The following is a 24,983-nucleotide window of genomic DNA, read 5'->3' on the forward strand; positions in this document are numbered from 1 at the left end:
CCCTGTACAAGCCACAGAAAAGAACAATGAGAAAACCCACAGCATTGTGGAATCGTGATCTACTTTAAAGCAAAATTCTGTATTAACCTGTCTCACAGAAAGCCATACACAGACGCATTTTTGTAAAAAGGGACTTTAGCGATGTAGATGCATCCTTATTCCAAATTATTTTTGTCCGAAACATTTTTGTTGATTGCTGTGGGTGCCTGGTTTACTTTTGCAGCTTGATTTACCTGGTTTGATGGAAACTGCGTCTCGAAGCAAACCCTTTACCTATTTATACCAATGGGTATGTGCAGGATCCCATAGGCAGGCAGAACTCCAGGGGCTCAATGTGTGGAGGTCACGATGGTGCAGAGAACAGGCTTTAGATTTGTTAGGAAATGGGGAATAACCTGGGGAAGGGGGAAGCCTATCCCCAAAAGGATATCTTCACCTTAACCAGGGTGGAATCAGACTGCTGGTGCTAAAATATAGAAAACAGAGAGAGCAGCTAGCCGACAGTCATACAGGACTGCATGGTTCAGAAAGAGGTATCTTCTAAGGATATTGGTATAATAGGAAAGTTAGGGAAGTTGTGGTAAAGGCTGAAGTAGCCCAGGTGAAATTAAATAATGAGTAGACAAATAGGAAGGATTCCAAATTACCAGCATCAACTGCTAGCATGCAGGTTATGAATAAAAATAGAAATGTACTCTAAATTGTCTGTGTGCGTGTAAATGCTTTTGAAAATTACCCCCTAAGGGTTTTGTATTCTAAAGTAATTGAGGTTTATATAGAGTGGTGAAGGCAAGCATAAAAGTCTTATAAAAATATTGGGATGACATGCATAACACCCGAGGCTAGCGTTTTCATTAATGTGCTACTGTTTCAAATGGAGAATGGCAGGCTTCAGTTCTTGCTCTCTAACTTCTAAAGCACAAATGCTCGTTTTTCCAATTTAGAATCACTTTAACGTTCTCCCTTACTGAAAAATCCTTTTGTGCTGTGAAGTAACTGGGAAAAAAAAAAAGGCAAAGGTGATTCTCGGAAAGATACAGGGGCAGGAAACGTGGGCTCCAGTCACCACCGGTGCACATCACATCAGTCAGAGCCGGAAACAGTGTCAAGGTATCACTAAGAGCTCCGAAGTAGGAGGAAGAATCAGAAGTTGTCCAGACAGTGCTGAACAAAGGATGATAAGTAAGGAGGGATTTTTCTTTTAGCCTGCTTATTTGGCCCAAATCACTGCACGGTTGTGACCTGAAAAGGAGCGGGAGAACTTTGAGTCTCCCACCACTCTGCAGTAATTCACTTCATTGCTTGATCATGCAAGTCCAGACTGGCTGTGAGAAGTTGCAAGGGGGTGGGGGGGGGAATCTGTTTCATGGAAGCAGGAATTTATTGATTACGGAAGGGCTACAAGGCTAGAGGGAGATATACCAATTATATATGGAAAATAAAGGAACAGAGGAGACTCTGAAAGAAGAAACACAAAAGGGAAAATATGTGATTCTAACTCGATTATGGCACCTATTAAGAGTTATTGCATGGAAAAATATGACACCCAAACATCTCATTTTCACAGAATAACTTTTAACTGCATAAATTCTTTGCATGTGAGGAGAAAAGGTAGTTTTAAACAGAGAAATTTAATGGCTGCATGCAAGCTAATTTTCACTTTAGACATTCTGATTTGATTTGGCCAATGTAACCCCTATATTTAAAAAGGGATCCAGGGGTGGGAAACTATAGACCAGTGAACCTGACTTCAGTGCCAGGAAAAATCATGGAAACTGTTATAAAAGAATAAAATCACAAAATATTTAGACAGACAAGGTTTAATGGGACACAGCCAGCATGGATTTACCCAAGGGAAGTCTTGCCTCACAAATCTCTTACATTTTTTTGAAGGGGTGAATAAACGTGGACAAAGGTGAACCGGTAGATGTAGTGTATTTGGATTTTCAGAAGGCATTTGACAAAGTCCTTCATGAGAGGCTTCTAGGAAAACTAAAAAGTCATAGGATTGGAGGCGATGTCCTTTCGTGGATTACAAACTGGCTAAAAGACAGGAAACAAAGAGTAGGATTAAATGGTCAATTTTCTCAGTGGAAACGGGTAACCAGTGGAGTGCCTCAGGGATCTGTACTTGGACCCGTGCTTTTCAATATATATATAAATGATCTGAAAAGGAATATGACGAGTGAGGTTATCAAATTTGCGGACGATACAAAATTATTCAGAGTAGTTAAATCTCAAGCGGATTGTGATAAATTGCAGGAGGACCTTGCAAGACTGGAAGCTTGGGCTTCTAAATGGCAGATGAAATTTAACATGGACAAGTGCAAAGTGATGCACATACGGAAAAATAACCCTTGCTCTAGTTACACAATGTTAGGTTATATCTTAGGAGTTACCACCCAGGAAAGAGATCTAGGCGAAGTAGTGGATAATACATTGAAATTGTCAGTTCAGTGTGCTGTGGCGATCAAAAAAGTGAACAGAATGTTAGGAATTATTAGGAAGGGAATGGCAAAAAAAATAGAGGATGTCATAATGCCTCTGTATCGCTCCATGGTGAGACCATACCTTGAACACTATGTGCAATTCTGGTCACTGAATCTTAAGATATAGTTGCACTGGAGAAAGTGGAGAGAAGGGCAACCAAAAGGATAAGGGGCATGGAACGGCTCCCCTATGAGGAAAGGCTAAAAAAGTTAGAGCTGTTCAGTTTGGAGAAGAGATGACTGAGGGGGGATATAATAGAAGTCTACAAAATCATGAAAGGACTTGAACAAATGAATGTAAATTAACCAGGACCAGGGGGCACTCCATGAAGTTTGCAAGTAGCTCATTTAAGACAAATCAAAGAAAATTATTTTTCACTCAGCGCATAGTTAAGCTCTGGACATCATTGCCAAAGGATAGAGTTGCAGCAGTTAGTGTAAATGGGTTTAAAAAGGTTTGGATAAGTTCCTAGAGGATAAATCCATAAACTGTTATTACAGTAATTAATAAGAAATAGTAGCTTGTGATCTATCTAATGTTTGGGTACTTGCCAGGTACTTATGACTTGGATTGGCCACTGATGGAAACAGGATACTGTGCTTGATGGACCCTTGGTCTGACCCAGTATGGCATATTTTATGTTCTTACGTAACCATACAGTAGAAAAAATCTCGATAAATCATTATAGCCATTTTAGATATCATTCTAGAGGAAATTTGATTTTCCCGAGGAATATCTCATTCATTATAAGTCAGAGGTTCCCAAACTGACTGACGAGAAACATGGAAATGTTTCTCAAGTCAGTCCCCTAGCCAGCAGGGTTTTCAGGATATCCACAATGAATATGCATTATATCTATACATGCAAATTAGCTCATGCTGTTGTCATTCTGCTAGCGGATTACTCCTGTAAAGGGAGGAGTTAGCAATCTGTTGCACTCCATAGGCGGAGTTAGCAATCTGTTGTAGATCTGCTATGCGGATGGGAGGAGCTAGCAGAGAGAATAGCAGTCTGATAGAATCCCCTCCCCAAAGGGGAGGAGTAGCAATCTGTAGTGAGCTGCCTCCTATGGGTCTGCTAAGGAATGTTAATATGTTATGATGTAGACTGCAGAGTTGACAATCTGTACCAGTGGAGTACTGGAGATGGTGCACAGCTGGACAGAAAGTAAATAGGTGAATCCTTGGGCCGATGGCAGATGACAGCGCCCCCAGGAGGAAGTCCCGAGAGAGACCACCTGCTAGGCTGGAGTATGGAGACAGACACAGATAGTTCTTTTATTAGATAAGTAGTACAACCACCAGAGGTGGCAGTAGTGAGCTGGTATGCCCGGCAGGGCTGAAGTCCCTCAGATACTGGAACTGCAATTCCCAGGTTGCTGAGCTGCAAAGAGACTATAGATAGTGAATAGACAGGGTATGCAGATATACATAGCCAGTACTAGGTCTTGAGGGTTAGACCCTCGAAGAGCGAGTACCTGGTTCCAGGGAAAGCTCTGAGAGCGCGGTGGTCACTCACAATAATCTGTATCTGGAATAGCTTCTAGTCAATAGAGAATCTTCAGAGTGTTCAGGAACATAGGCCCTCGAGGAGCGAGTGCTGGTTCCTATATACCATCTGAAATAGTAACTCACAAATGTCTGTACCTGTGATAGCTTCTGGGCAAGGAGAATCTTCAGAGTGTTCAGGAACATAGGCCCTTGAGAAGCAAGTACCGGTTCCTATCTGTAGTCTGAAATAGAGAAAGAGAATGAGGCCTCCGAGGATCAGGTACCCCTGGTAGGTCCGGAGAGGCAATGCTGCAAGAGTGAAGCGGGTCCGAAGGAAATCCCGCAAACAATCCTTTGGGTGCAAAGTAGTCTTTGGACAGCCGAAGCTAGTCCAATCAGAGTCCTTGCTAACTCGATCTGTTAGCAAAAGTAAAGACCTTTTATGTTGGAAGCGGATGACGTCAATAAAGGGGGATGACTGAGGTTCGCGCCCTTGCTGGTACATACTTCGGAGCGTGCGCGCCCTACGTCATCAGGAAGATGGCAGATCCGCAGCGTCGAGCCGGCCCGGGGACTCCGGGGAGAAGCGGCATGGAGACGCCGTGGCATCAAACCGTCCATCAGGCACGGAGGGAGTCGCCACACAGGCACGGAGGGAGTCGCCACACAGGTGCGAAAGCAGGCACGAACGCAGCACATGCATAATCATTGTGGATATTATAAAAACTCAACTGGACAGGAGGAACTCCAGAACAGACTTGAGAAACATTGGGTCATGGGATTATACCCTGCTATGGTTACTTGGTCAGGAAAATCCAACATATATAACAGCAAGAAAGAAAGGTAGCAGCATGTAATTTATCTTAAATTTACAGTACCTTGTTTAACATATTAAAACCTGACACATTCTGACTTCTGTGTTAAAGTCCTGAGATTATAGTGAATCTTCTGAAGGGATCCTGAATGGAACCAATTCACAAACTCCATTCTGATCTACATAAATTTGTTGATCAGGAAAACCAGATTAAGATTAACAATTTCTTATTTATTTACACATATTTCTTTTTCACCCTATCTAGATTAGCTCAGGGCAAACACACAAATTATATTCAGTTCTTTTCAAAGTGGAACCAGATGCAGTTTTTATAAAAACTGCTCAGTTTCCTCAATAGGTCCCTCAATTTTAGGGACCTAAATTTAGGAAGATTTTCAGCCAAATGTAAGACCCTAAATTTAACAGAAAATTCACCTACATTTAGGAATCTAAAACTCATGATCTTAAACGTAGACTTACAATTCATCTGCTTAGAAATAAGAATTACAGTTAGGCGCCTAGTTCTGAAAATCAACACTAACTGCCTAACTTTTTTTCCCCCCTGTCTAAACACTGCTTCTGTTGCCACCCACTTTTAAGCATGTAAATGTAGGAGCCTACTGCTAAAACTAGTCTTCTACATTTAGGTGCTCGGTTCTCAAGGCAGATAATGTAAGTTACCTAACTCCCAAGATGAGGCACCTAAACCCTTTGAAAAGTGGTCCTAAAGCAACATGCCCAAGATCCCACAGAAGCTCATGGGACGAGGGAAATCTTGAATTTACAATCCAGAACTTCTCCTGAACCACAGTCTCAATGCTTTAATCCCTAGGCCGCTCCTACAGTATCAAAGTAACTGTTAAATCTAGTCAGGGATTAATTTAATCTTCAGTCTTCGAGACTCAACAGCAGGTCTGGTTTACAGGATAACTCAAAATATACAAATTAACGAGGTTCTTGGATCAAAAGAGAACAAACATATTGATGCACAGCCACGGTAGATATCTTGAAAGCCAAACCTGTTGTGGGTTTTGAGGACTTGAGTTGTCTATCCTTGGTCCAGCAAACCTTAGCATTGCCATGAGTTATGCTACTAGAAAACAGAAACATTTATGCAGGCAAGTTACAGCATCCAAGTTTGCAAGCATGGCAGGAAGTTAACAGGTTGATATACCCTATGCACAGCTCACAGAAAACGTGTCTTATATTGCTGTGTTATAAGCTTGTTTGCTATACGTTATACAATATATATATATATTTTATCCTGTCTTGCAAAATTTCAAGAGGAAGGAGAAATCTATTACTTAAAGAAGAGAAATGTAAATCAGGAAAACCTCTGGGACTCTGAATACCTATGTAGGTTATGTCGAACATGTTTATTTATTTATTTATGAATTTTAAAGTATTTCTTGCCCAATTACTTTACCCCTCTATGTCTATTTATCTCCCTGTAATCGGGTAACAACAGTAACTGTATTTATTTCCTCCTCTCTCTTTACAAAACGTCATGCAATCATATGAAGAGAGAAACAATGGTCCATCTAACCTAAAGAGGGATGCAGGCATGTTTCTCAAGTGCTGCAACTGACAGTTCTGCTGGGGTTATACAAGAACTGCCAGAGTGGGGTCCACCAGTCCAATATTCTGTTTCCAACAGTGGCCAATTCAGGAACAAGTTCCTAGCAGCATCCAAAATAGTAGATAGATTCAAAGTCGCTTTCACCCAGGGATAGGCAATGTCTTTCATCAAGTCTACCTAATTAATAAAGGTTTATGGCCATTTTTTCCAGGAACTTTTCCAAACATGTTTAAACCCAGTTACATTAACTATGTTTACCACATCTTCTGGCAATTAATTCTAGAGATTAATTTTGTGTTGAGTGAAAAAGTATTTTCTCCAATTTGTTTTCAATGTGCTGCTTAGTATGCCTTGGAGTATCCTAGTCTTGTTATTTTTTGAAAGAGCAAACAATTGATTTGCATTTACCCATTCCACTCCACTCATGATTTTATCATATCTTCTGTCCAAGCTGAAGAGCCTTAACCTCTTTCGCCTTTCCTCATAGGGGAACCATTCCATTCCCTTTATCATTTTGGTCATCCTTCTCTGAACCTTTTGCAGTTCTATTATATTGTTTTGAGATGTGGCGACTAGAATTGCATTCAGTATTCTAGATGTGGTTGCTCCATGGAGTGATAGAGAGGTATTATGATAGTCTCCATTTTATTCTCCATTGCTTTCCTAATAATTCCTAACATTCTATTTGCTTTTTTGACTGCCTCTGCTGCAGACTGAGTTGAGGATTTCAACATATTGTCCATGATAACACGTAGTTACTTCTGAGTTGTGACTTGGATTACTTTCCCTATGTATATCACTTTGCACTTGTCCACATTCAATTTCATCTGCCTTTTGTATGCCCAGTCTCCCAGACTCCTGCATTCGCAATCTGCTTGTGATTTAACAACTCAGAATACTTTTGTCTCATCTGCAAATTTGATCAGCTTACTCATTGTTCCTTTTTTTTAGATCATTTATAAAGATATGAAAAAGCACCAGTCCAATTACAAATCCCTGGGGCATTCCACTATTTACTTTCCTCCAGTGAGAAAACTGACCATTTAGTCCTACTCTGTTTCCTGTCTTTTAACCAGGTCGCAATTCACAATAGAACATTGCCTCCTATTCTGTGACTTTATAATTTTCTCAGAATTCTCTCAGGAAGGACTTTGTCAGATGCCTTCAGCAAATCCAAATACACTATATCCACCAGATCACAATTATCCACATATTTATTAAGCCCTTCAAAAACATATGGCAGATTGGGTGAGTCAGGGCTTTCCTTGAGTAAATCCATATTGGCTATGTCCCATTAAACCATGTCTATCTATATGTTCTGTAATTTAGTTCTTTAGAATAGTTTCTATGATTTTTCCAGCAATGACATCAGGCTCACTGGTCTGAAGTTTCAAAGATCACCCCTGGAGCCCTTTTAAAGACTGGCATTATAATGACCATGATCCAGTCTTCGGGTACAATAGACAAATTTAAGGATAGGTTAAAAGTTACTAGTAATAGGTCTACAATTTCATTTTTATGTTCTTTCAGAACTCTGGGGTATGTACCATCTGGTTCAGGTGACTTGCTACTCTTTAGTTTGTCAATTTGACCTATTACATCTTCCAGATTAACCGTGATTTGTTTCAATTTCTCTAAATCATCACCATTAGATTTCTGGCACGTCTATCTCTCCAATATCTTCCTCCATAAACAGTGAAGGAAAAAATTAATTTAGTCTTTCCGCTATGGACTTGTATTCCGTAAGTGCCCCTCTTGATCCTCTAATGATCCCATTGACTCCCTCACAGGCTTCCTATTTCGGATGTATTTGAAAAAGTTTTTATTATGCGTTTTTGCATCTATGGTAAGCTTCTTTTCAAATTCTCTTTTTGCCTGCCTTATCAATGTTTTGTATCTAACTTGCCAGTTCTTGTTTTATCCTATTTACTTCATTTGGATCCTTTTTCCATTTTTTGAAAGAAGTTGTTTTGGCTAAATTAACATCTATCACCTCATCTTTTAACCATGCTGGCAGTTGTTTGGCCTTCCTTCCACCTTTTTTTTGTGTGGCATTCATCTAATCTAGGCTTCCAAAACAGTATTTTTAAACCTTTGCTAGTTTTCTTCTATTTTCCTCATTTTATCAAAGTCTACCTTTTGAAAGTTAAATGCTAGAGCAGTAGTTGTTCTTAATGCCTCCCTCCAGTTATTAAGTCAAATTGAATCATGTTATGATCATTGTTAACAAGTGGCCCCACTATGGTTATCTCTCACTCCAAATTCTGGGTTCCAATCAGAATTAGGTCTAAAATAGCTTTCCCTCTTCTCAGTTCCTGGACTAGATGCTACATTAAGCAGTCATTTATTTCATCTAGAAACTTTACCTCCCTAGCATGTCCTGATGTGACATTTACCCAGTCAATTCGGGTAATTAACACATCCAAGCAGACGGCATTATACTCCCACTGCTATACTCTTCCCCATCACACATGGAATTTTTATCCATACAAATTCCATAGTGCATTTAGTCTCTTTATCCTGTTTGACTCTATACCATCCATAACATATAGCACCAACCCCCAGCAATTTGAACCACCATATCATTATAATATAATCAGTACCCTGGTATCACACTGTCCCCATTGGTTATCCTCCTTCCATCTGGTCTCTGAGATGCCAATTATGTCTACCTCTTCATTCAGTGCTGTACATTCAAACTCTCCCATTTTATTTTTTAGACTTCTGGCATTTGCATAGAGACATTTCAAGGTATGTTTTTTGTTTGTATATACAACCTTCCTTGCAGTTGATAGAAATAATTTTGAATCTTTTTAAGAAATAATTTTGAATCTTTTAACTCAGTCTGCTCTTTACTTAAATGCACCTGGGCTACTCTTGCTTTTATGGGAACCTCTGTTGGGATGCTCTAACTTACCTGTTTGTTTAGTATATTTTAAAGATTTGCTGAAAAAGGCAAAATCATTATCATTATAATTATTCTCTTCCTACTCATTTCTCAACTGGAAATCATCATTCTTGTCCATGTGTTGGCCCACAAAATTATGGATGCATTTGCAGCATTTTTTGATTGTCAATCATATACTTATCCTTTATCACACAAAATAAAACATACTGAGCCCTCCAAGTTACAGTTACCAATTGAGCAGTCATGTCCAGTCCAGTTGGGATCACAGCTACAGACACTGGTGTCAGGCAGGAATGACCCATGACCGGAGCACTGGTCTAAGCAGGTAGCTCTTGGAGTCTCGCAGTTTGCTCCACCCCAGCCAACTGCACAGTGGCATTCTCCGCGCACGCACACTCCTCGTCCAGAACAAGTGGGGTCCATGCAGTCCACTGCAACAAAAAATGTGGAACAAAAAATATTTTTGTGAATCATACTTTTCAGATATGTACAGAAGAGGATAGCAAGTCTTGCCTACAGAGGACAAACTCTCATCCCCTCACTAACCATCTCTTTTATGCATACCATTGTACAAATGTATTTGGAAAGCTCAAAATAAGCCTGATCAAGCACAAGATTCCTAGGTCTTTAAAAGTATCCATTTTTTCTCAAAGCATAGGCTTTTTACTGAAGAAAAGAGTCAATGATAATTTCAAAGACTTGTTCAAGATCTAGAATTTTGGGTAAAGATACTGACCTGTTAAGCCCTTGGGTTCTCTTTGTGGATTTGGAAGTTGAAAACTCAGGCAGAGAAAACTTAGCAATTGTTATCCCCAGGCATGCAATGGTATTTTGTAAGTTCTTGAACCACGGCTATAGATGGAATGACTCTGAAGAATCATAAGATGCTGGAAAGGATGAGTCTATAAATCTTCACAGCTACTAGTGAGCTGGGAGCTACAGTGCCAATTTTAGCAAGAGACCCTTGAAGCTATGGGCCTGTTCTTCCTTAGCACTAATAAGTATAAAAGGGCCTAAGAAGCAACCTAACAAAATCCTATGCTCTCGGCAGATGGTTTGAACACTGTGAACAAAGATCACTGGCAAACTGACAAGAGGCTACCTCCAGGCAATTAATCATCCCTTCTGAAGGTCGATGGGAAAAAAGGTGCATTTTAGAAGGGGCTCCATTATAGCAACCAGGCCCTCTGTTACCTCAGTTCTAAGACAGAGAATTATAAAAAGGGGAATGTGCATGTCAGAACTCCCCATTTATCATAATCCCAAGGCCATTTTTCATGTTGAAATGAGCCCTTTCAAAAGATGTCACACACAATGGTTACTTTAATCTCTGTCTTACCAGCCTTATCTCTCTTTTTCTTTCTTGTGTTTTCTTCTGAGGCAAACAGCTTGGGACAGGATTAAAGTTTTGTTTTTGTAGTCTTAAAAATCTTTGGCAATGTGAGGAAGACAATAGCATATTTCTGGGTGGTTTACAAGACAGACCAAGTTGCTCTGTTCTAGGAAGGCCAGGGATATTTAGAGCTTGATTTACTACGCTTTTTTCCCCATAGACAGAATAAGAAAAAAGCCTTAGTAAATCAGGCCCTGAGAAAGATTTTTAAGTTGTTTTGCCACTTGGAAAATATTTCAATGAGTCCAACAAAGTATCTCTCTATCTATCTATTTGTATACCCTATTAAAACTCAAGGCCCTAGCAAAAAGCTGACTGTTTAGAAAAATTAGGTAAAAATGCTGAGTTACAAAATATTCAGTGTTACTCAAAGAGTTTAAAGCCTCATTTGCCACCGAATCTAGATAAATGGATGCGTTGCAGGTTGTGACCATCATAAAAATTATCCCAACAAGTTGATGCACCTGAAATTTTAAGATCACATAGGTCCCCTTCTTCTGACCCATGCAGCCTTGAAAGATCATGGTCAGAGAAGATCTTTAAAGATGAATTTTAAAAGAGTTCCGAATATAAAAATGAGCACATGTGTGCACAAATAGGGGCAGATTTAAAAAAACTACACCCACGCGTACTTTTGTTCGCGTCCCGGGGCTTTGCGTGCGCCGGCAGCCTATGCAATATATGCTCAGCGCACGCAGGGGGAGCTTGGGGCAGGTTTTCGGGGGGTACGTGCGTATCTTACGTGCGTACCCCTTTGAAAATCTGTCCCATAGCACACATTCGTGCAACTGCTATTTTATAAACCTCAGACATACTTGTGCATGGTGCATGAATACATTTGCTCATATAAAAAGGGATGGGCTAGGGATATTCTAGGGCGGGGCCAACATTTATTCCTAGGTAACCCTTTTCTTGGAAGGGGCATTTTCCTTCTGTGTACACACAAAGGATTTATAAATTGGGGCTGTCTTCCTTCGACACCTTTTCCTTCCTCCTTGTGAAACCAACGGTGAATCTTTGCTGGGGGGGAAGGGGGAGCTATTGTTTCTGGCCCAGGCAAAGTGTTTTCCTTTGTCAGCGTGAAGCTTATTGGCTGAAATGGTGATATGATGGTGTTCGGCTGGGACAGTTGAAACAGGATATGGGTCTGGATGCAAGCCTGTGTTCCCCTGTTGCTAGCAGCTGTTCAGGAAGGGTTACGTGCAGGTGGATATGAGCCTGATTGGACACAGTCCCTGGTCTCTGAAAGGGGGGGAGTCGGGGGGAAGGGGGGGGAGTGTGTGGTGGTATGAATGGAGTGCGGTGTGCATGGGGATGAGTGGGCTGAAGGTGTTGGTGAGTACGGGGGGGGGGGGGGGGGTAGGGATCTGTGGGGGGAAATGGTAAAATGAGTTGGGATAGAGACGTGATTGAGGTTTGTTGTTGCTATTGCGTATCGGGTATTTTTGGACTGTACTGATTGCTATGTATATTGTGTTTTGCCTGCCGTCGTGTAGGCTTTAACGTCTGTTCAAGTTTCATCCCAATAAAAAATTATTTCGAAAAAAAAAAAAAAGGATATATTTATTTATTTATTTATTTTTGGGTTTTTCTATACCGGAAGTTCCTGTATAATATACATATCACTCCGGTTTAGAAGGAAAATAAATAACTATCGCCTCGATGGGCGGTTTACATTGAACAGATAAACAATTAAACAATTAATTATTACTGAGCATAGTTTAACAATCGATTATTACTGAGCATAGTTTAATAAAGAAAGCATGAAGGCGCTCAGAGGATACTTTGTGAAACTATAGTGAACAGATAATGAATTCTTCAGGAAGTTGTATGTAGGGGGCTGGTGGACAACGACTGCTTTGAGATTGTCATTCTTCCTGCTCTTAGCTCTCGGGGAATGCTTGTGTGAAAAGCCAAGTCTTCAATTTCTTTTTGAAAGTGGTATGGCAAGGTTCTAGGCGAAGGTCTGGTGGAAGCGAGATATAGGTCTGGGTGTTCAAATATAAAATGATACTGATTTCTTCAAAAGCAATAAATGTTCATGTGAAATAAAGAAATTTACAGATGATTGTCCTTTTCTCTCTGTGTAGGTGCTGGTGACTCAGGTTCCTGGGTGATTCCTGATTCTCCTGAATTGAGAGTTTCAGTATCCCAGACTCTGGGGAAACCCTATGCTGTGAGGGAAATCTCCTTACAGGTTGAAACAGTCCTACATGAGCTACAGTGGACTTTAGACAAATACCCAGCCTGCGCCTGGGTCCCAGGGAGAAGATCCTGTGGAGGGTCTTCAAGTCTACTTCTTGTTGTCCAACCTTATTCCTTTTATTTTTTCTGACTATGACCTCTCAATGGGTAAGGCCTGAGAACTGAGCTGATACCACAGAGATCTCCCTCACCTAAAATCTTCACCTACGGAGGGATATAGGCCTCACATAGACAACCAAATGAAAAGGACCACTTCTCTCTTGAAGAGCTAAAGCAAAAGACCACACCTACTCTTCTCTCATTCCTTATTTATAAGCAGGGTCCACCCACTCAAGCTGCCTCTAGGGGAGGAGCTGAAGGTGGTATTCCCTCTAGCTGGTTAACATCTGAAAGGACCTAGGGACCTCTAGTGGCCAACCCATAGAGGTGCCACCCCTATAAAGTACTATTTTAAAACCTGTGAATGTGACATGCACACAGCCTTACTTGCACATATTTACACCTGCTAATTATCATGTGCAAGTCAGAATATAATTATTTACAGACAAATATTGACTGGGTAAGGGGAGTGCAGGCTGAAGAGCCAGGGGTCTTGATGATCCAGAGACAGAGTGGACAAACCGGTGGACTAATTGGTTTAACTAGTAATTTCCTTCACATGTACATGTCGTAAAATTTGATTTACACACATAAAAACCGACAAGTGCTAAGGAAAACACTCAAGTTAAATTTCCTCATGTAAATGATTAGAATTAGGAGCACAAATATGCATTCATAACAGATGTCCGCCACTTATCCGGATAATGTTTTACTTATCTGAATAAGTCTTAAAAAGTTCTGCATAGCCGGATAAGTAAGACAGCCGGAAAGGTTTTCAAATGCTAGTTATCCATCTATCATACTTATCCACCTATGAGGCACTTTTCTGTTACTTATCCAACTATTTTACTTAGCTGGATAAGTCTTAAACAGATCTACTTAGCCATATAAGCTGCCATATCGCTCCTTAGCCTGATATTTCTTGCCACATAACCAGATAAGTTAAATTTTTTGCTGTTATGTTTAAAATATTTGCTATGTAATTTTTTGATACACAAACATTTTGTTGGGTAGATTTATGCATTATTTTATATAGTGTGTGCACGCATTATATAAAATACATGTGCATTTGCGTGCGTGACTGTATATCCGCGTCTACGGGCATGCTCTCGCATGTTTGAAAGTTATGCTTATAGGAAATTTTCATGTTGGTTCAATGAAAGATTTCACAACCTCCAAAGAATCCAGTTTTCTTCAGCACTAATGCAGCCACCAGAACACTGTGCTCAGAAGATAACTTAATTTTTCACTGTAACTGATTCAGATATGTCCATCTTGTAAACCCTCAAAATAGCAGGTGGAGTGTGGAGCAAGTAAAATTCCTCATACAATGTAGGTAGTTTTCAATACTTTATCCCAAAAGCAACTCCTCTTGTGTGGAGATATCCAATTGAGAATCTCTACAAATGTCCCCCCGACACGGACCCCGTGTTTCGCCCAAAGGCTGCTTGAAAAACACTTGTTTGGGCGAAACACGGGGTCCGTGTCAGGGGACATTTGTAGAGATTCTCAATTGGAGGCGGCCACACAAGAAGAGTTGCTTTTGGAATAAAGTATTGAAAACTACCTAAACTCCATACACCACCTGCTATTTTGATCGTTTATTGAGTGTGGTATCCAACTCCACTTATTCATCTTGTAAACCCTGCCACGCCACCATAAATTAACTATAGAAAAGGTACATGTATTTATCTATTTATTTATGTTACTGTATTAGTTGTCCCGTTTGTAAGGAACTCTGGATAAATTCTGCCCATCTTTTTTGTTAACAAATATTGTACAAAACTAGTTCTGAAAAAAATTCCTTACTAAATGCCCCCAAATCAACCGTGCACCTACATGAAAGGGAATCAAGAAACCAATATAATACACAAAGCAGAGGAAAAAAAGAGCAAAATCAAGCAATTCTGTCATACACAGTTTCAGTCACTTTTCCCTCTATTATTTTAATTTTAAAGCAAAATATGAATCTCCTACAGATTCTTCACACTGCACATCTTGATCTTGAGATGAGCGAAATAAAAATTGCGAGTCTGATTGTGATGGTGTTTACATGACCTCTGCCTCAATCACTCAGCAAGAAGAAGTCCCATTTTTACTTCTATTTTACACAAAATAAGCCATCATGTATCTCTGAATCATTTTCTAAGTAAACAGAGACTAAAGAACCCCCGAGAAGAAAAGGCAAGACTAAATGATAGGGATTATGTAAGTTACTGATATTATGCCTTTCAAAAAGAAAAACGTATCTGTTTCTAACTAGATTCTGGTCTTCAGAATTCTTCCAGTGTCAAAAGGACCAAGGGCTGATCTGTGATTGTGACAATTTTTTATTTTTATTTTTTTATTTAGCATTTTTTTATATACCGAGGTATAGCAGGGTTGCCTTCACTCCGGTTTACATACAAATCAACTTGTTACATTGAACGATATTTGAAATTTTGAAAATTAACAATAATGAGAGTTGGCATAACTAGGAGAATGAAAGAACAAGATAAACACAGGGTAGATACACAGAATAGATGATCAGAGATATCTGAGTACATCGTAAAGAGGAGGCATCTGTAGCATGAAACAGGGGAGATTGTCCAAGGGGGATATTGAATGATAGCAGGCTATGGGAATATACTTTAAAGTCATTGAGTGCTGTCCTTAAAAGTGACTAGCCTGTACCAGTGAAGGCTTTTTAGTGTCACCTGTAATTTATTTAGTCATTGTTTCCTGAAGTCCTTTATATACTGCACAGTTATGACAACAAATAAATACTTCGCTATTCACAAAACACAAGAATAGAAAAACTGAGTCTGGATTTAGATCTGATGAACAAGGTGGGATTTTTTAGGCACATCCTTCCGTTCAGAGCAGTGGTACAGGTTAAAAATATGTCAAGGAAAGAAAGCAACTAAGAGGACTGTCTGCAGAAGTGCAGAGACTTTTACCCACAGACTTTGGAATCAGTTTTCAAAGGGAACATTTTCCCTTTGAAAATTGCTTAAGAAAAAGCTTGCTCACAGCTCTGCACCAGCTTTATTTGCAGGTACCTTTTCAGGGTAAATTTATGCGTGTGAGATTGAAAATCCAAACATGCGCACATATGCACCAACGCCTCCCCAGCCCCACCTCCAGGAATGCCTCCCCTTACTGTGAGTAGAGTTATCCGCATAGTGCCACTACGTGTGTAGCTTTACCCACACATAAGGTGGGCAGTTGTCAAAAAATACCATATCTGCAGGGAAACGGTCATTTACCTTTGGACATGGCTTTGAAACTTGCCCTGTTAAGTGACCTTTAGCTGGAAATATCACATACCTTCTTCACAGCTCTCCCCCTTATATCCTGGATTACAGATACAGGTGCCCATGATGCAGGTGCCATGGTTACTGCAAGACACGTCGATACACTGGTTCGTAGGCACATCACATTCCGCCCCTTTCCAACCACTGTGGCACAGACATCGACCCTTCATATACTGTCCATTCCCACTGCATAGTACTGGGCAGGATGCTGCAGGGAGTAAAGGTATAAAAAGAACACAAAGCAATAAGCTTGAAGTTTTTGCAACCTAGTGTGGTCTCTACAAAGCCAATATTTTGTACTTGAAAAATAATAAACTGATTATAAATAATAAACTGATTGTAAGGTTATTTATAGGAAATTCAGTAACTGAAGTTAGTTATGTTTGGATTATGTGCGGAAAATTCAAATTCTGCCATTAAACACTGTACAAGAAATTCATCTAGCCCAGTTCTTATCTTTATGTACAAGTTGGCTGGGGTTGCACATGCCTCGTAAGAGAAAGTCATTTAGAAATGACCCAACAGTGGTTCCAAAACTTGTCCTGGAATCTCTGGATTATCCAAAGCCAATCGGGTTTTCAGGATATCCATAATGAACAAGATAATAAATGTGCATGCAATTGAAGCAGTATATGCCTATCTAGCTCATGCATATTCTATGTGGATATCCTGAAAAACCTCCAGGCTGAGGGTCCCCCAGTACAAGTGGTGGAACCACTGCCCTGCAGTATCAGAAGCTCTAAAGGAACTTTCTTGTTATGTGTGTTATCTGTTACGGACACTGGTGATCAAGACCTTACAACTCATTTGATTTCCGGTATACTATAGGTGTTCCATGGTGGTCTGATCCATTTTCATCCAGTTATGGATGGTACTCGTGTATCTGAGCCTCCTTCTCCCAATGTATTTCCTCCCCCACCCTTCAATCTTGCCCATCATTGAAAGATTTTATTCACCCTTTCTCATAATATGTTATAAAAACTGAAGTTGCTTATTCTTTATTACTTTTATAAGAAATCTCTGAATTCTTGCCCTAAGACTTCCTCATTTGCCATTTTTGGGTCCTAATATATCTCACCTCCTCACTTGCCATTTTTTTGGCTTCTAATATTTATCTTCAATCTAATTTGCATAATTCTGTTTCTTATCCAGCTTTTACATCCATATAGAAGAAGGGAGCAGATATTGTAGTGTATTAGAGTTGTGGACCCTTATGTTGGAATGAGGTTGACACCACCTACTGGGAAGGCTCAGTAGCAGAAGACTATGCAGAGATTGAGCTGGAGCTTTGCCTATACTAGCCCTTTTCCCCGGGGGTTGAATCTTTGGGTTTCAGAGGCCAGCAAGACTTAGGTGAGTGTTTCTGGTGAAGGCGAGGAGAGGTTCTGTAGTCAGGTTGGGTTGAGGCAGGTGGCAGACAAGGATCACAGGCTATGGTTAAGACAGGTGCAGACAAGGATGGTCAGGTCACAGGCTAGGGTTAGTACCAGAGGTCAGTCCAAAGCAAGGCTGAAAACATGGAAGGAAGGACAAGGCTGAAGACAAATGCAAGGCAAGACAAGGCTGGAGACATGGAAGGCTAGACGATGCTGAAGACGAAGGCAAGACAAGGCTGGAGGCATGGAGAAGTCATGAAGTAACAACTCACACTATGTAGGTGTAGTCAGCCCGTTGCTGAGGTGAGGAATGAGTGTCAGCAACTCCTTTAAATAGGTCCTGGCATCTGATGTCATCACTGGGTGCCACAAGCCTTTTCTTGCCACAGGCCCTTTAAACTAGCGTGAATCCCATATGAGTGTGCCTAAGCGTGTCTTGAGGTAGAAGAGGGAATGGCAGTGTCTAGCTGCGTGGCAGAGGAGTGGTGCCATTGCTCTAAACAGTCAACTGGGAATCTGGGTGAATGTGCTGGCTCACAGGACTGTCTAGTCACCCGGCAAACGTAACATGGTGAGATTTCTGTTTTTCAATATAAAGTCCCATTTTCTGAAAAGTTTCCTTTGCTAATGCTGTTCTTCTTATAATCTCTAATTCATTACTTCCATCTGATATGCAGAGACCCCACTGGGATCTCCACTAGAGATTTTGGCTTACTGGTTAGGATCAAGCAGTTTAGGCACAGGGATCACCATCTTGCTACAGCTGGAGGTAGCTACAATGGTAGTTTCCTGCCTGTATATTAGCAGGTGGCCCCTAGATTTGGTGCAGCATTTTGTTTTTGGAGTTTGAAGGAAGAGGTCTGTTTTTATAGCTCCCCTGTTCTCTCTCAGTATTGGCTCAATATCTTTGCTGAGGGGTTTAGGAAGAGACTGTGCAGCTGACCAGGATGTCTGATACTGTCCAATCCAGGGTAAGAGATAACAGTCCGCCCTAAGGCCTCTGCTATTGTCTCCCTTCATTTTCTTGCATTGGCCACCATTTTGTCCCCTCAATAATCTACACCTTGCAATTAACTTTGTTTCTTTTCAGGGGCCCTTGGGAAGAACTCTTGGAATCCTGTACCTGAATCCTCTCTGAGGACATAGGTACCAAAAGAAGAAGGAAAGCAGTATTCTTTTTCCTAAGAACTCTTGAACATTTTAAGCATGTGAGAAATGCTGTAAAAGTGTTTCTTGTTGCAGCAATATGGTGGTGTATTTTGGTGTTCAGTATCTGGGATATGGAAGGACACCCTCTGCAGTCAGTTATGTTAATGTCCATAGTCTGGGTTGTGTGGTTCCGAGTATGAGTTTGTTGTGTTTTTAGCTCAATGCCTATGAAATTTAGATGATATTTATGAGTATCTTGGGAGTGGCTGGAGATGACCAGGATGCCTATATATTTTTTTTTTTGGTGGGATACTTTCTATCTATTTCGTCCACCCAGAAGACTAATTCAGAAAATGAAAGGTCTTACAAATGTTTTGAATGCTGCTACATATGTATATGTGTAGATCTATCTCAAATGTAATGTATGCTATAGTAATGCATAATATGAGATATTATTTTGTCTTTTGTTCTGTGCTGGTCACCGATATCATTTGAGAAGTGCACTCTCAAAGGTGAGTCATTAAATGGTGTGTGGGTATACAGAAAAGAGCACACATATCTATTAACAATTTTATCCTACAAGTGCCATCTAACTGTAATGGGTATTATTTATAAAGTTGAGACTGTATTTCAAATTTGTTTTTTGTGTGCGTGGTGGTAGTGGTGGAAGGGGCTGAGAGAGTGTAGAGACCCCACTGGAATATCCACTAGAGATTTTGGCCGAGTGTTTAGGAAAACAGCTTAGAGCAGAGAGGAATGTCAGATCTTGCCAGAGCACCCCCACTGGAGGTTGCTACAATGGTAGTATCCTGTTTGCATAGTAGCAGGTGACCCCTAGGTTCAGTGTGGCATTTTGTTTTGGGAGTTTATAGCTCTCCCTCAGTATTGCCTCAATAACTTTTGCTGAGAGCTTTAGAAAGCACAGAGATCAAATTGCTAACCTACATTCTGTGATTATTAAAAGGGTCTCAGTGATTTTTAAGTGCTTTCAAGGGTTTTGAGCATTTATAAAAATAATATTATGCATTAAAACCATTTAATAGGCATTAAAATTAAATTAAAAAAAAAAAATGAAAACAAAACAAAAAACAGAAACAACCCACCCACTGAAACAAAAAATATTTCCTTGCACAACCCTACTCTTTAGCAGCATGTCAATGAATCATATTTTTACATCTGAAAGAAAGCAATGAAGCCACTATTTTTCTTAGAATAAACATGACTAAAATATGGACACACTAGTTAACAATGAAACGTTTGTATCCTGCCTGCAAAGTGTTTATTTGTGATTTATCTTTTTATTATATTTTATTCCTGAACTTGGAAATTTAAGCCCAGTGGTTATGGCTATAACAAATCATATCCAAAAGACTGATTGAATGTACTCTGCTTTGAAGTGCCAAAAAGCAGAATGTAAAATAAATGTATGTACCACCATTCTTCCTATGATTTTTCTGCAATTTATAACTTCTTCCATAGCCTACAGCAAAAGCTGTGATTAATTACAACACAGAAATATTAGCAAAGTAAAGAAATGCACTGAGTTGAACAAAAAAAAAAATCACTTTTCACATCCTAATTTCTGAAATAAACCAACAGAGATAATTCCATAAATCTAAGATTTGAACTCATTAAATCTCCATTTATTATGGGCTCAGTTCACCTAATATTGGAACTTCAGAAAACATCCAGCAGAAAGACACTGGCCAATTCTGGCGCTTTAGAAAGAAACTTCTCTTACACTGAAGCACCCTATACTCGGCAATTTTGTTCAACTCCTATTCTAAGCTGAGTAATAAATTATTAGTCTCATTTCAATATGCATAAGCCTCATTACCCCTTTCTGAATGCATCTCCCCCGATGATGTGCATATCTGGAATATTTATTTATTTATTTAGGAACTTTTACTATACCGACATCATGCCGGTTTACAAAAAACTGAAGCAGGCAGAAATTACAATGAACCGGGGGGCGAGAGGGGGGCAGGGGTAAGAAAAGCGGGAAGGAGGTATAGTGGGACCAGATTGAGAAGGCTCATGCTTTGTCAGTTCAGTGGAAAGGCAGAAAGGCTAAAGCAACTGCCTGCGCTCCAATGCTAAGCATGTCCCGTTTACAAAAGGTTTTCACTCTATAGGAATCATCGGGAAATGCAAGCAAACGCACTGCCCAAACACACATCCCTAGAAAGGGAACAGAAACCGGACTAATACATGTTCAGGTAAAGGGACAAAATAAAGAGAGATGATAAATATAAATCAAGTGAAAAAGGAAATTCTGAAATGACCAGATGACCATATAAGGATCAATCAATAGTGGTAGGAACAAAGGGATGCTAATTTGCATGAAAGCCACCCACACTCATTTTTTATATATGGATTAAACAGAATTAAAGTGTTTCGCATAAATAACGTAACTTCATTGAATTTTCAGAAAGAAACTAATGGCCACACATTGGATCTACATATGCTCAACGAGAGCACAATGTTAGCCTGCAGGAGTCAACCTAGAACCTACTTCCCAATGAAGGGTAAGCCTAGGAGAACGTCTCCCACTCTGGGCTACACCACTGCTTCCCGGAAGCTAGGTCCTCAATCAAATCTACAGCTCTAATGGCTAATGTAAAGTGGTAAACTCCATAAAGAGAGGAGAAAAACTCCACAAGGCGACTGGGATTATGGGTACGAGGTGGCATAAACCATCCATCCAGGAGAAACTGAAGTGTCCTCAGGCCTCCAGTGAGGAAAGGGATCCTCCTCAAGTATTAAGTGACAAAATGAGTCTCATGAGGCTTCCATAAGTGACATGCTCCAGCAATAAAGAATGACAAAATGCGGCATTCATTCACTATCAGTTAAGAGCAGGGCTGGGAAAAATCCCAGGTGTCGGGTCACCTAGGCACCTAAACTTGGGTCCTGGCACTTGACGGAGCCCCTAAGCCCACCGAAGCTGCTGAAAGACAGTGATACTGGTCTGGGAAGAGAGAATGCCGCCGCTATTACCAGCCCAGCTGGGGAAGAAGAGTGCCACTGCTGCCAACCTGGCAAGAGACACTGCTGCTCCCCCTAGCCTGGGGAGCAAGGCTGTCCCTAGCCCAGACCCAGCAAGACAATGCCATCACAGGCTTGGGCCCAGGGGGGCAGTCCTTGCAAGGCTGGGTAGAGGTAAAGGAAGGGGAATGGGTAGAGGCCAGAAAGAGAGAGGTAGGTATGTGTGTGGGGGGAGGGGAGATGGGTAGGAGGAGAACAAAGGCAAAATGTGAAAAAAAGAACAAAACAAGCAAAAATAAATACAAAACTACATTTAGACAATACAAAGTAAAAATGCAAAACAATTAAAATTGAAAAATAAAGTTATCTAGGAAAAAAATATTTCCTGCACCTATACAAGTTTGGCTGAACCCTTCTTTGTGTGTTAAAGGTTTAAAACAGCATGAATTTTCTGCATAAAGTCAATGTTATTGTATGAAAGCAACAGGATCTACACTGGACTTCAACAAAACAACTTGCTATTTACAAAATACCTGGTCCCACTCATGGATTTTAATTCTATTTCACACATCTCAACCTTTTTCCATAACCAAATTCATTAGTTAGGATTATTCCTGAAAATATTCTTTGCAAACGTAACAAAATGTATTGGTACTGCGATGTATGGAAACCCTCTCCCTGCCACACTAGGATAAGGAATAAAAACCTGAGTGAGACTTTTGGATTGCTAAAAATGCTTTAAAGTGTGCTGAACGTAAGGATTTGTATCCAATTACAAAATGAATTAATAAGCATGTGCTCAAGTTTGTCACTCAGAACTGGCACCAGGGTCTTCCTGTATTGTCTTGATATCGAGCGATTTGTTTATAGATAACTTTTTGCAGAATCGTAAAATAATTTTAAAACACAAAGCCCACTGCATTTTTCCATTTTAAGAAGTAGCTAATCATCAGTCATAAATGAAGAGCAATTACACTGTATTCAAACAGTAGCAACTTATAAAAAAAACCCAAAACATCTGAGAGAAAAGACAAAGTGCCAGGAAAAATACGCAGCTGTTAGATTTTCATTAAGTATAATAGTTCATCATCCTATAGAATAGCCTTAGGATGATTCTTTTTCTTTGTAAATGAACACGCCAAGGTTTCTAGGCCTCCGAAAGGAACAAAGTCAATGACTGAGGCATTCTCTGGAGGCGGAGAGAGCAGACCTTCAGGCTCTCTCCTCAACAAGGACAAGAAATTATCACCTCTAGCCAGCAAAAAAAACAAATGAATACTTGGATGGGTTAACCTGTCTTCTGACAAGGCAGAGCAAAGTCAAATGCTCCACTCAGTACAAGAAAGAAGATAAACTGGCTGCCAGACGTGACAAAGTGACAAGAACTTTTACGAAGCTGCCTCAAATGCATTCTGGAGAATTGCAAAGCAAAAGAGGAGCTGGCAACTCAAGATCTGGGGATTAATTCCTTCTCGAACACATTTTATTTATTTATTTTTTTCCTTGCTTTTGGTCTGATGGTTTTCTCCTGCTCCTTTGGGTTTCCAGTTCAGTCCGAACCAGTCTCGACTGAGCCGCAGCACAACAAGCCTTCAAGGGCTTTCCTCCCTTGGCATCTCTCCCTCCCGCCTTCACCCCCAATTCAGCTCGGTCATCGGCAGTGAAAGATCTCAGATAGGAGCCACAAACCGTGACTCACTTCGGAACCTGGATATTATGAGCCCTAAATTTGGCCACTTGGCATGGCTGTTGAATGATGGATGAAACTCCTTCCCAGTGGAATCTGTGAACCCTACCTCAGTAGAATCCCCATCTCTGGTCAACCCTGGGAGATGCCTAGCTCAGTTATCAAGCCCAGATCTTCCACCTGGCAATGCATCTTGCCATTGAGCTGGATTTGATTCATGTTTCCTAACTTGGGTCTAGATTCATCATTTTGCTATAAATTTTGCATGAATAGCACCTGCGATAAAAAAAAGGGGCATGATTGGGGTAATTTTTTAGTTACTGTAATGCATGCTATTTTACTGCAATGTGCATTAAATGTATTGCACCATGATATTTTCACATGGCAGTGTGCCTAGACAGGCATTTCCTTGTTTTGGGCTGGAGAGAGAGAGATGTAAAAACAGCACAGTACACATCAGTGAAGATTTGATGTGATTTGTAATGAGGAAAGGTACACAAAGATGAGAGTTCTACATTATACTCTTGCCCTAGCTTGATGCACTCTCTACTGGCCCCCAAACCCTAGACCACCACCAAAACCTCACCTCGAGTTACTACATGACCTTCCTATAGTGGTATAAATAGATGACTAATATGTGTGCCACCCCAGAGGCTTTCTCTCTCTACCTACTCCACTCCACTCCCTCTCCCCTCTCCCTCCCTGCCTGAAAAGGGATTCGCAATATTTATCATGAATCCCTTTTCGGGCATATTGCACAGCTTAACCGCAGGAAAAAAGGTGTAGTTATTTCTGGCATTAAAATGTGCGATAACATGCATTACGCTATCGCACACAGTGTTAAACATCCCTCATTTTCATAAACTCCTCCTCTTTGACTACATTTTCAAAATTTGCATATGCATTGTTCGATGTGAAAAATAATGCCCTAACGCATTTTGATGAATGACCCTATAGATTCGGAAGGCGCTCAATACCCAAAATAGTTTTGGGGGTGGCAGCAGCAAGACTGGATCAGGCTGGCATAGGTTGGAGCCTGGGCCTTGCCATAGTGTCAGAAGCTTGCCAATACGCTCCACGCTGCTTCTCACTACCTCCTTTGCTCTGCCGCTTCTCTACCACATTGGTGAGTTTCAGCAGTACCATGACCCGGTTTCATTTCCGGGTTTGCAGCAATGCTGAAACTGCTGGCTAAGCTCTCAGGACTTTACTTATGGTGATGGGAGCTGGCAAAAATGCTCCCCACACTTTCTCAGGCTGGTTTTTCTTAAAGCATCTAATGACCTTGCCCTAGACCTGTGTATGTTCAGTTTATAGGAAATATTTAGAAAGATTTTCTGTGCAAGACAGCCTTCAGAAGAAAGTCTGAGCTTTTAAAATTTATTTATTTATATATTTACATTGCCTATCTACAATTCTAGGCAATTTACAATAAACATACATAGTCAAATAAGCAGCAATGGTAAAATAAAAACAGCAATTAATCACGAGTGGTATTTAAATGTTATA

General features: G+C 40.4%; 1 protein-coding gene across 1 annotated transcript in view; it reads right to left on the bottom strand.

The window, feature by feature from the left end:
• The window catches only part of TENM4 (teneurin transmembrane protein 4), a 954,015-nt gene that overhangs the window by 334,231 nt on the left and 594,801 nt on the right, over positions 1 to 24,983 (bottom strand). Inside the window, exons 11-12 of the mRNA XM_029602209.1 lie at positions 16,288 to 16,482; positions 9,512 to 9,712 (exon numbers count right to left, since the gene is read on the bottom strand). Of these exons, the coding sequence (XP_029458069.1) occupies positions 9,512 to 9,712; positions 16,288 to 16,482 (396 nt within the window). The remainder of the gene's footprint in view (positions 1 to 9,511; positions 9,713 to 16,287; positions 16,483 to 24,983) is intronic.

Source organism: Rhinatrema bivittatum, chromosome 5 (genome assembly GCF_901001135.1).
Source record: "Rhinatrema bivittatum chromosome 5, aRhiBiv1.1, whole genome shotgun sequence".
In the NCBI taxonomy this organism is placed as follows: domain Eukaryota; kingdom Metazoa; phylum Chordata; class Amphibia; order Gymnophiona; family Rhinatrematidae; genus Rhinatrema; species Rhinatrema bivittatum.